Source organism: Protomyctophum bolini, assembly GCF_963924005.1.
Source record: "Protomyctophum bolini genome assembly, chromosome: 3".
NCBI lineage: Eukaryota > Metazoa > Chordata > Actinopteri > Myctophiformes > Myctophidae > Protomyctophum > Protomyctophum bolini.
The window spans coordinates 24,196,520-24,209,232 of record NC_137864.1 but is presented as its reverse complement, the minus strand read 5'-3'; the positions used below and the strand labels follow the sequence as shown (position 1 = coordinate 24,209,232).

Sequence of the window (12,713 nt, the reverse complement as noted above, 5' to 3'; positions counted from 1 at the left end):
ATTTTGGGAAAGATATAAATGGGATTTTTTTTTAGATCAAACCCAGTTCAAATATAATTGTTTTGGTGGGTTCATGTTTAGTATTTTGGAGCGTCAGGGCTTGGAAAGGTTCTAGACAGTGAGAACATACAAAATATCGTACACTATGATATATTAGGATTTTTGGCAAATATTACCTAATACACTAGAATACCTTGTTTAAACATCGATTTTGGACCTCTATACAATTAATTACAGTCTGCTGATTTAGACATTGCAGTTGTTCATGGTGCTACTTTTATTGTTTTCCCATTATTGTCAGGCATTGCAATAGTTGTCACTTGTTATAATTGTCATTCAGCCATCCCTATTTAATACCTTTTGTATGATGGGTTTCTGTAATTTCCAGTTACACAAATCTGCACACATTTGTGTGTCTGCACTCATTAATTAAATACCAGGTTATTGGTCCAGGGAAGACATTCTTTATGACTTAAGGCCTGTTCATAGTCTGTTCTTTCGGTGGTGAGGTGACCACCGCTCTGGTGGTGAGCTGACCACCGGAGCTGAAATAACGTTGAGCGGTGGTGAGTAAAAACAGAGAGAAGGGCTGGAGCGGTGGCGTGGTTTGCTCTTCACCGCGGCTCGTGACGTCATGTTGTAGTTCGGTGGTCACCTCACCACCGAAAATCCAGACTATGTATGAGCCTTAAGGCTGTCAATTAATTAATTGCATGAATGCCTAACCACCTTAAGCGCTAGGACATGGTAATGGTAAAATTAATAAACGGTAGCCTGGGAGTTTAATACGCAAAGTTGTTTTGTACCCCCCAGGTGTTTTAAAAGTAACCAGGTGGCTATTTGCAGCAAGCTTTCTTTGTGTTTAATGGTCTACTCTTATCAATATCTGATTCGACAAATGCTTGCTTTATGGAAATGTGCATTTGTTTTGTTTTTGGAAATCTATTAACAACCTAAAACAATGACAGATATTGCCCCAAAACCCTCAAAGGTACTGCATTTAGCATAAGAGAGGGTCAAATCATAACATTGTAAACCAAAGCCCAACAAGCAACAACAGTTGAGTCATATTATTGACCTCCATCCATGTCATGAAATTGCTTTATTGCTCATATTTTTGGTAAGTTTAGCTCAGAAACAGGGGTGTGTTTTTTTTTTTTGCACCAATCACTTTGTCAGCCGACAATCCCGTTCCCTCCAGGCTATGGGATCTCTGTACACACTGCACAGAGCACATATAAGAACAGAGAGAGGGGAGCAATTCTAACAGCACTTTCATGCATTGCTTTTTCTCACCTCCAATGTTATCAGATACATATTTTAATGTACTGTTTAAGTGTATGAGTAATGCACCGTCAGGCTGTCATCTTGAGTTTGATAAATAACGTAGCAGCCCGAGAGTGTCTAACTAAAATTAAATCATGTGAGTGGAGTGGAGGAACTCGAGCTGTGGGAATCAAACGGGTCCATGTCTGCCGTACCTGCAGAATCCCAATCCCATTGCAGGGCTCTCCAGGGTAGCATTTCAGACTCTATTGTCCATTCCATTCTGGTGTGCACGTTGGGGAAACATAGTATCACACCACCCCACAGATGTACTCATGAGGCAGACGCTGCATTACAATGCTGAAAATGGCATGAGTAATTTCTGGGGAAATGACTTACCATAACTTACTTCAGGAAGTTAAAGGAGTGCTGCGCTGTGGGATTTTAATTTCCAAACTATGTATTTTCAAAGAATATTATGGTGATTCTCTACCAAAGAGACTGTTTCCAACTCCAACAGACTCTTTCCAACTCTAACAGAGTACAACAGGCTAGCCTTCAGCACAAAGTAAACCAGTTGGCCGATGAAAAAATGTTTTTGTGCATGCAAAGTAGCCTGTAGCACTAGGCTGCAGTGTTGCCAGGTCTGCTTGTTATTATAAGTGACTTTGGGCTTGTTTTCCTGTAAAGTCGCTTACATATTCATAGTTGTGGGTTGCTTTATTTTGAGCTTGTTTCAGAAGTGCTTATTTGGGCTTGCTTTCACGATTCTTTTTGAAAATGGCTGATGTAATAGGGCTCAAGTGGTGAAACTGGTTGCTTCTTTTGGCAACACCAGAGCCTCTGCATCCTGCACAAAAACAAGATTGACACATGTATCATTAACTGCCAGGTGAAATAATCTGTCCCCCTCCCCCTCTTTTTTTTCCTCGTATTTTTATTATTGCGTGTATGTTTCTGTGTCACAGCCTTGCGGGCGTTGATTGTGTTCGTTTCAGACGTTCTGTTCTTGGTTCAATCACAGTGTTTTGTTGTGGCTTTCCTGTTCTCCAGTTAGCTCAAGACATTAGCAGCTGTTGTTGTCAGTAGCTTCGAGCTGCGGCATTGGATGCAGTGGGTGCAGACTTCCGCGGGGCAGGGCTTAAGAGGAGGCTGCCAATCATGACTAGGTCGCTACTACGCGATTGGCTATTCGAGTGGTGCAGACTCACATTGGCTTCATGCTGGGCAAGACCTACGCTGTAGAGTGCATTGCTGGAGTTTTGCAGAAGTAGCAGGATTTGGGCGGAAGTACCGCTCAAGTAAATGACGTTGATGCTTTACAAATCTGTTTACATTCTCCCTGTATGAAACAAGTGTTGTGATTGGTCGAAAAATATCGTATTCGGGGGGAAACACAATTTTGGCCGTGGACGTGTATACACGTCTTTAGGGCTTTTTTATTGATATAAAATTGCTGCCGTTCACTTCCTTGTTTACGGCTCCGAAAGAATGGCTCCCGGATGCAGGGATGGTCTTTTAGATGAGTCCCAGGGACATTTTATGGGTCCCACTTCAACGACGTTAGGAGGATGTGGTTATATTCATGTAGAAAACAGAAAAATAAATTATTATTATAACTAAAGCTAGCAAAATAAACTAGAATTAAAAAACATTATCAGAATCGGAATCAGAATATCTTTATTGTCATTGTACGAGACAACGAAATTGAATTGCAAACCAGCTCAGTGCATTTAAAACAAAATACATAATACTCTATATAAGTACAGTAGTGCCGTGCATCCTGTGGATGCAGAGGTCGTTGTTTTATTGCGTCCCTTAACTATAAACTGTGTTTTGGGATGCAAGATTTTAATATCTGGAACACTTATGCTATTTCACAATAGTAAAAAATCATGTGACAATCACAGACAATATCCAGTCCATATCCATCATATTGATACTAGGGATGTCCTGGTCATGCTCTTTTGCTCCCGATCCGATTCTGATCATTTAAAAATGACTATCAGCCCCGATCACATAAAATCTGCCATATACGGCTGGGACCGAGGCTACATTGGCTTAGGCGGCGTTTCATAGTATGCCATTGACGTAGGGGCAGCCAATCATGACTTGGACGCTAAAGCCAACAGCAGAGTATGTAGGCCAAGCTTCACCTGGCAAAAAAATTAAATAAACACAAGCTTTGCTTTGGAGTTGATCGATCGATATAGGAATTTACAGTATTTTGAATATTTAAAATAAATTGCCAATCTACAAGCTCGTACCGTGTCGATGTTGATTGGCTATAATTATTAACTACCAGTATTAACTATTCAAAAATGTTTTTCAAAATATAAAAAAAGGCAAAGTAGTTTAGGGTTTAGCAGGGACGAAAATAGAGCCCTAGAGGTCCACTATACACAGTGGAGTATTTACCAGACATGCAAATGTGTAGCTTTTCAGGGAAAATTGCCGTTTTTATTCCAAATATGTCACGCGTGATTCATGCAAATCCGTTAATGAGTTTTTTTTTCTTCCGCTGCCAAATCGGCTTGGTGGAGAACTGGCTTTAACCTAAACTAGTGTTGTGGGGTAGTGCCTGCTGCCTCAGCCAGTTAGTGCACAGAGTTAGACCATTTCTCTCAGTCAGTGCAGGGTTCGAATCTGACCCTGTCTTCTCTTGCATGTCTCTCCTCTTACTTTCTGCCGCTAATTTCCTCTATCCGATAATTAATATGATTAATTTTAACCCATTTTGGGCCTTTTGGTGTTTTAAATATTATGTTATAATTTAGCTATTGAAAAATAGCAGATCTACAAGCTCATTATCGTGCCACCGAGTGGCGTGCTACGAGCTTGTAGGTCTACTATTTTAGAAAAATCGTGAAAATATTTATTTCAGAAAACTGAAGGATTTAGAAGAATTTTATTAAATTTCGAGGTCAGGCCTAAATGGGTTAACAATTTCCACTATATCTATTCTGTATTGTGTGTCTTAATTTTGTCTGTTATGCAGAGACCTTGCATTTATGTGTCATGCCAAAAGTTTTCAAAGCCCTCTGCATCCACACTGCCTCAGAATGTTGTCTGTGTGTCAGTCATGGTCATAAGAGACTAGATAAGAGCTGACTCGGAGTACCACAGTTGAACTATCCCAACGTGAAATGATCCGTTTGTCTCAAATCTTGAGCTTTCATCATGGATTAATGGGATGCTGGTAGCATTTTTAAACCAAGATTGCACATTGTATTTTTTTACTATTTTGTGTTTTCAAGAATATTCAATGGCTTACTTTAATAAGATGCTTCCAAGAAGGGAGAAATGTGTTAACTGAGCGGTGCAACTATACATTTATTGTTATAGTTACTCACTGTACTGTACTGTGCTCTGTACTGTATTGTAATGTACTGTGCTCTGTACTGTACTCTGTACTTTGATTATTTTTGGAAAAAATCTTTGAGAAATGACAGTTACCGTGTCGGGGTCCGAAATATCCAGACCCCCAGGAACGTGCCCAGTGGGCTGGCCAGTTCCGGCGAGCCTTCCAAAACGGTCGAGAAATGACAGAGTTGCAGCTTTCCGTGCTCGGACATGTACAGAGACTCTTATAGGAACACACATAGCTCTGTGATGGAGCGGAGGCACCGCTCAAAACGCGTGTAACCCTCTTTTGATAACTTTTCTTTTTTTTATCATACTAAATCGTCTTCAGTTTATGTCAATCAAGAATGTTTGATTGGGATCGCTCTAGATAGAACTGCAGAGAGTGGGTGTTATATTGTTGTTAATAGCGACTTTAAGCAACGACGGCTACGGCAGTCGCCTACGGCAACCACATTATTTAGGTGCCAACTCTTCCTGCATCCTTTTGGAATGTGAAATGCTACCCGTAATCCTTTTCCACTTTGCTTCTGTCTTGTCATATGAGGGCCATGTGAAAATTAAGCCACTCTTTTCAACTTGTCAACCATTGCGTATGTATAGCTTGTATTTGTGGTCATAGCTCATATGCTTTTTTTGTGGCAGTCACAATCATTGAGCTTAACAGGTAGTGTTTGTGTGCTGAAAATAGCCAATCTGCAAACTCAAGGTCTCACCATTGTGACACGTGAGCTTGCAGATCAGCTATTTTCAGCATGCAACATGTCGTACGACGAAGTATAAGTCAGGCTTTACTCGGCAGATGTGTACTAGAAGATGCACACACAGCGCTCCCTGACGCTATTATTAGTAGCCCAGTCGACAAAGCCCTATATGTGACTCATTGTATCTGACTTGTAGTTCAGCTATTACAGCTATTTTTAATTTCTTTGTATATTGAAGTAACAAGTTATTTGTCATATTTGCCCTGTGGAATTTGATTACAAAGCCTAAGGCATATATTCAGTACATGCCTAAAATAAAGAAATCTATTTCATAATCGTAACAGCCTTAATTTGTTTGACTATTGGTCATGGTCAAGGTTGAACTTTTGTGTAAAACATTCCCCAACAGGGCACACTGCCCCTCTGATAGTAGTTCTGCCTGATGTGAAGGGCACGGCACAATGGTTGATTTGATCTGGTACTGGATTAACGTATTGCTTTGGCTAGGGTGCAGCATTCTAATTCTTTTGGCAATATTTATGAAATATGATCATTGTTAGTAGCCTGGTTTCTACTGCTGGGCCAAGATGGTTCATGGTTGTGCCAGGGCCAGCTAATTGTTGAAGCTAGTCAATTTCCTATACTTTAAAAAAAATATTATTTTGGGAAGAATTTGGTTCCCTTTTGCAAGTGACTTTGTGTTCTTACCCTTTTAATTTAACGACTAAAACGTTTTCTGATTGCATATTGTGTTAGATCTCTGGTTGTAGTTTGAGTCTGGTATTTCGCTGTGGGACTTGTATTGAAGTCCAGTTCCAAATTGTTTTGCTTGTTTAACTATGAGATATTGTTTATTCAGCTCACAGTGTCAACAGCTAGGTATATTTGTGTCTTTAGCTTGTTTTTAAACATAGTACAACAAATGATTGGATAGTGTGTCAACCAAATACTTAAAACATCCCTGGTTTGATTCTGTCTGTGTTCTTCTATGTGTGCTGTTTCCTCTTCTCTTCCCCCAGATTGCTGTCTAGTGTCTACTGTATATCCTCCTACAAAAATGAAGCAAATGACAAAAAAAATAAATAAATCTAGCACAGGGGCTGGAAGAACGAAACAAAATGTAGCACAGGGGCTGAATGAATACTGCCTGTCATAGGCATAAATTATGTAGAAAATATTTTTTCAGTTTGCCTTGACAAGCATAACTGTGTGTTGACATGCTTATCGGCAAAGGGCCCACTAGGCCAATGCAACTTTTGAGGAGGATTCAATAGTGAGACATCTTGTCATTTAGGTTGTCTTTCCATCTACTCCTGCCTAAATGTCTGCCAAGTAGTTGATGTCCTCATGCCACCTCCTTCAAGCACGACACACACAGTGACACAGGGACATTTTCATGTCACGCACTGCATGTCATGAGTCATGACTAATACTGAAATGTAGGCTAACCTTTGAAACATGCACACACTCCCCGCAGCCCCACAGACAGACCAATTTCTGTCTGTTTTGGGGGGCCGGAGTGCGCTGTCGGTGTCGTAATTACTTGCGCAAGCAGAGCGAGCAAGTACTAGGTTCGCCCGGGACTCGTATGCACTGTCCCAGCCGTCCTGCCAATTTTGATGCGTATGCACCGTCCCAGCAAATTGTGCCTGATACGGCAGTGGTGCCAGATTACATACATGTATACATAGGAGCATTACCTTTAATCCTCCCAACACTAAAACATATCGTCATTACGTCACCATCGAAAACCAATTACACTCTGGCATTGGGTCCTTTAATCCACTAGTTATACAGATGTATGTAATCTGGCACCACTGCCGTATCAGGCACAATTTGCTGGGACGGTGCATACGCATCAAAATTGTCGGGACGGCTGGGACGGTGCGTACGGCGCAAAGTAACCACAGTATACAGCTAATCAATTTACAAATTACATATACATAGTATATGTATAACTAGCTCTCAATGATGACGTAATAAAGATGTGGATTAAAGGACCCAATTCCAGAGTGTAATCTGTTTCCGATTTTTCTTTTTTTGGCAGCTTGGCATGGCGCGATTTATTTCAAGCATGGCGCAGCGCCATGCCAAGAACATTGTTCAGGAAACCCTGCTACTACTCCTGCCCAACACTCCCCGCTGACATTCAGCCCGTAGTACCGTATACTATAGACGCTCGACAAAATCTGATGCATTGCACTGTGGTGGATTCAATGTCACGTTTTTGTCTTTTCTCTCGTGCTCTCGCTCGCTTGCTCTCTCTCAAGACATTTTTTCAACAGTATTTGAGTTATGTTTGGGTTTTGATATTGAACTTTTGGATTGAAGAAGTTGATTTTATACAAATTTCATGTCATACCCAGTTGACTGATTTCAGACGAGAGACAATACATTCTTTACAGAACCACTATCTTTTACTAGGGCCTTCAAATATGGAAGGCAATTGGCCTTTTTTTTACCAATAAAATATTAAAGAAACTGTTAACTGGTTAATATGTGTACCGTCACTTTAAAAGTGTAATTTTGTTTACCCAGACAGCACTGGTTGGCAGGTATCGATACGCTTTTAGACAGACATGTTTGTGCCAGCATGGGTGATTACATTTATTTCTTGATCGCCTCTTGTCTTGATTGTTTAAACATGACGTCATGGTGCTTGATAACAGGCTTGATAAGTCCAAAGCTTATTGATAACGGGTACTCAATAAGCTTGACGCTTGTTATCAGGTCTTTTCGGGTATCTGTTATCGAGCTCCATCCCTAATTGCTCATGTACGGCCATATGCTGATGACACCAGGGATCTCTCTCTCTCTACACACACACACACACACACACACACACACACACACACACACACACACACACACACACACACACACCATTATAGAAACAAGGACTGACCGATGCAGAGATCTCTATTATAATATAATGGAGATCTCTGCATCGGTCAGTCCTATATGCCCATATTATGGGCATATAATAAGGGACACAGGTTGACAGACTGATACGTACAGAGATCCCCATGGGCACAAAACGGATGGTTACAACGGGCAGTCTGACAAAGCCCCTATGACTCGGAAATATCTGTCAGATCGGTGATGTGGTGGTGTGAGGGCTGCGTAGCGGCCTGGACCTTAGTCTAGTTCTACATATCGACTTGGCTCAAGGGCCTGTACTTGTATCTTATATTTCTGTCCCTGTGTGCGCGCAATCCATAGGCTAGTTCAGGGAGTTGTGTACAACCAACCAATATTTAAAATTGTGAAAGCCTTCGTCAACAAATGGCCCACCACCACCCCACATGGACAGAAATAGAACATCACTCCCTCTGTCCTCTTTATCTTTCTCCCCCTCTCGTTCCCTGCCTCGGTTAGGGTGGGGGGGTGCGGGGGGGTCTATAATTTAGCAATTACGGCATAGAGATGTATGACAAGTATACAGTCTCTGGATTTAAATGCTCCAGCTGTAAAGTATATATAATGTGATTATATAACGGTGAGTCGACATGTGCTTCTCAACTCACAAACGAGTGTCAACAAGTGGTCCAGCCCCTGTCCCTACTGGCCCAGTACTGAACGTGACATCCATTAATTTATGTATTTCCTTTTTACCTTCCATGACCACCTACCTTCTCTTGTCTCCTTCCCATATTATCCCCACTCCTCTGTGCACAGGCATTCTGTCCCTGAGTCATGGCGGACAGGAGAGCGGAGAAGTCATGTGAAGAAGCTAGCGCATCGTTGATACGGAGGGAGTACGAGGCGGCAGTCAGCCACAGCACAGACGCCCTGCTTGTCCTCGGAGCTCCCACCTCCACCCCCGGACCCCCCGGCGGCGTCCCACTGAGTCCCCCATCACTAGCTGCGGCTGCCCCCGGAGACACTGCTGCACCCCTTCGCAGCCGTGCTCTGGTCTACCGCATTGCTGCCCTCCTACAACTGGTGAGTACAGTACACACACACGCACACACACACACACCACAGCGCATGTGGGGGCTAAGTTCATCTATTTGTGTACCAAACACACAAACTCCTTAATTCTTTCTCTTACTCTGTATTCTCGAATCCATTCCTGATCTCATGCTTTAATTGTTCCAGGTGAACATGGTTAGTATTGAAGTGAACCCCTCCCCCCCTGGATAAATGGTGTATTTATATAGTCCTTTACCCAAGGAGCTTTACAGATTGTGCATTACATTCACACACCGATGCCGGAGGAAACCATGCAAGGCACCAACTTCCACATTGGGAGCAATTAGGGGTTCAGAGTCTTGCTCAAGGACACTTCGACACTAACTCTGGGGGAGCCCGGGTTCGAACTGCGAACCTTGCAGTTAACATCCGGTCGCTCTACCCCTGAGCCACTGCCTCCGGGGGCCTAAAATGTATTTGGGACGTAAATGAATCTCCCCTGGGACACGGGAGGCTCCGACTCTGCATATCAAAGTCAGAATGACTAAAAGTTGACGCAGGCATTGCTGATCATCCTTTTCAGGTAGTTGCAAACATGCACTATTTTAAGTAACTGTGGGATGTGGGAACTGTATCCATCCAACAACTAGTATAACAGAGCAGATCTACAAGCTGTGGCTGAACGATAAATCTTACAATCTCCTTTCCATGGAAAATATTGCTGCACTACATAAAGAGTAGACCTGACATTATAGATATGATTCGGTTTGTGATAATAAAGATGCAATGTTAAATGGAATCTGATGTCATCACACCAAGAACGGACATATAGAGCCTGCGTATATCTAGTGTGCGGCTGAGCATAGACATGGTAACGCCCCACCTGCCTCTGATTGGCCTACCGACACTGCCCGTCTCGACTGTCCTCCGAGATGCGAGGTTACTCCGTGGTGGGAAAATAATACAAGAGAATGACAGCAAACTAATATGCAAACTAATATTGTTTATGCCGTTTGCTTTGACTTGAATAATTTATTGAACACACGTGTACAATGTACTATGATTGGGTGTGTACTTCTAAATAAAGTGTTGGTGTTGATTATCGTGTATTAATCTAATTATAGTAAACTAATACTATTATACAAAAAAGGTAAAAGAGACCTTTTTTACAGTACAATAATGTTTCACGTTTACACAGGGTGCAGTACGTTGTTCAGACTAGTCATTGGTCTGACAAATGACAACCCACCTCATCTCCTAACCTAACCATAACCGCAAGGCCCTGTCTGAATTACATGCGGTCCCCGTTTACACATACAAATGAATTATACAATAATCAACACAAACACTTTATTAAGAACACACCCAAATCATATTACGGTGTACATGTTCAATCAATTATTCCATCAAAGCAAACTATATTAGTTTGCCTCTTCTACAAAAAGAGTAAAGTTACAGGCAGTTCTCTTGTATCATACCGATACCGTATACTTGTATTAATTTCCACCACCTCGCAGCAGAGATCAGACTATCCAGCATAGCTATCTATATCCACCTCAGTGGACAGTCAAGACGGGCAGTGTCTGTAGGCCAATCGGAGGCAGGTGGGGCGTGACCATGCTCAGCCGCACACTAGATATACGCATAGAGCCTACCATTAGAGCCCTGCATCTGGAGCGAGAGCCCACGGCGCCTGCGCGACCCAACCAAATGTTTCGGCAGTATTTAAATGCCTGCGGTCGGGAACAGGCGATCATATAAAACCATCATTGCGGGAGCGGGCAGGAGTGGGCAGAAATCCAATGGGAGATGCCGGGAGTGTGATTAATAAATCACTCCTGCGCAGGGCTCTACCTACCGTACTTTTGAAAGTGAGATGTTTTGAATAGAGGACAGACATTGTATATGAAATATTTGTTAAATTTTTTGCATCTATAAAATCTCTACACAAGACCTAGCCCCGTTTGGAACCGAACCCTCCACGATGGCTGGTGAGGTTCTGCTTGGATCTAGACGTTGTGTTTTTCTTCAACACAGCCAGCCATCCATGCTGGCATTCATATCACTGAGTGCCGTGAAGGCTTATTTACACTAATAATGCTATTTTATTTAACTCTCAATAACAACAGGTCTCAAATAAATAACTTCCATCTCGGTTACAGTCCACACAACGAAACATTTCCTCAGGCAGGCAGACTGCATGTAGAGACCATTTCAATAAGCGTGGTTATACCTCGTCCGTACAACTGTGTTGCGCGGTGGTGAGCATAGCCGATCTAAAAGTCCTCAAAACCCTGAGCATGCGGCACGTTGTGGGCTTGTAGATCGGCTATTCACCGGGCGATACTGCCATACGGACGGAATACAAACCAGATTTTACCGTAATTCCTCCAACAATCGTGCATGGTTCTAGTCTTTACCGTATACACACTATGAATTAACCCACACCCCCTCTGCTCTTACACGAGCAAGCAACCCTGGGCTGGCTGGTGTATGTTAGTAACCACAAACTACAGTCGGTATAAAAATAGAAAGGATTGACAACCCATTTCAACAGCTATCTATAAATGCACCACGTCTGTCTGTACGTACGCAAGTACGGCTGTAATGCACGTAACTCTGAAACCGTTCACCCCACCGACTTCCCTGCCTGTCTGGTGTCGAGTCCGTCTGACCTATGATTGTCGAGAACTGCCACAAAAGGCCTCTGCCCGGGCTCTGGACAGGAACATTGCCCAGGCTCCATATATGGAGCTGGCCTGTTCTTAAGATTAAATATATCAATTAAATTATTTTTGGGGGATGGATCAAATTATTTTTGTTACATTTATATTTCTGGACGATTCTGGTAACCTGACTCCGCCAGATTACGACATTATTGAGTTCACATTAAAGTTCCCTCCTACCTTGATCTGGTCTCTCTCAAGCAGAAACGATGAACCGGAAGCATCGGGACAAAAATCTGATATCTCCATATTAATTTCGAGTTGTAGTCTTGTTAGCTTGTGTTTACATTTGCGCTGTGGCACAGCTACAATACGTCACCAGTCTCGCGTTGATCCCGCCTCTAGCGGCCGCAGGAGGTGGGAACAGGAGGAGGAACTCACTGCTGCCACCAGCTGGCGGAGTCAGGTTACGGTTCTGGGACAGGGGTGAAAAATGTTAGTCTGGACTGGAGCCCTCCCCTGGATACAAGCGCAGCTTTATAATGTAGTGACACAGTGCTCCAAGATCTCACAGTGCCTCCCAAACCGAATAAGACCCTTTCCCAGTACGGTAGTATGACGTTGGCCACATTAATTTGCCTTCCCGTTCCAAAATTGGTCTTGTAATTTTATCACCCGAACCATTTGCGTGAGAGAGATTGCAAATTGAAGAGATTGACCATACATATTTCCCCCCCATGTGGTAAGGTTATGTTACCCCCCCCCCCCCCCCCCCACACACACACACAAACAAAAAAGA

The 12,713-nt window shown here is 42.7% G+C and overlaps 1 protein-coding gene across 1 annotated transcript in view; it reads left to right on the top strand.

Annotated features, from left to right (window-relative positions):
* Window positions 1–12,713, top strand: part of helz (helicase with zinc finger) — a 75,683-nt gene that overhangs the window by 1,054 nt on the left and 61,916 nt on the right. The window contains exon 2 of the mRNA XM_080755250.1: window positions 9,012–9,278. Coding sequence (XP_080611376.1) covers window positions 9,030–9,278 — 249 coding nt within the window. The 5' untranslated portion in view covers window positions 9,012–9,029. The remainder of the gene's footprint in view (window positions 1–9,011; window positions 9,279–12,713) is intronic.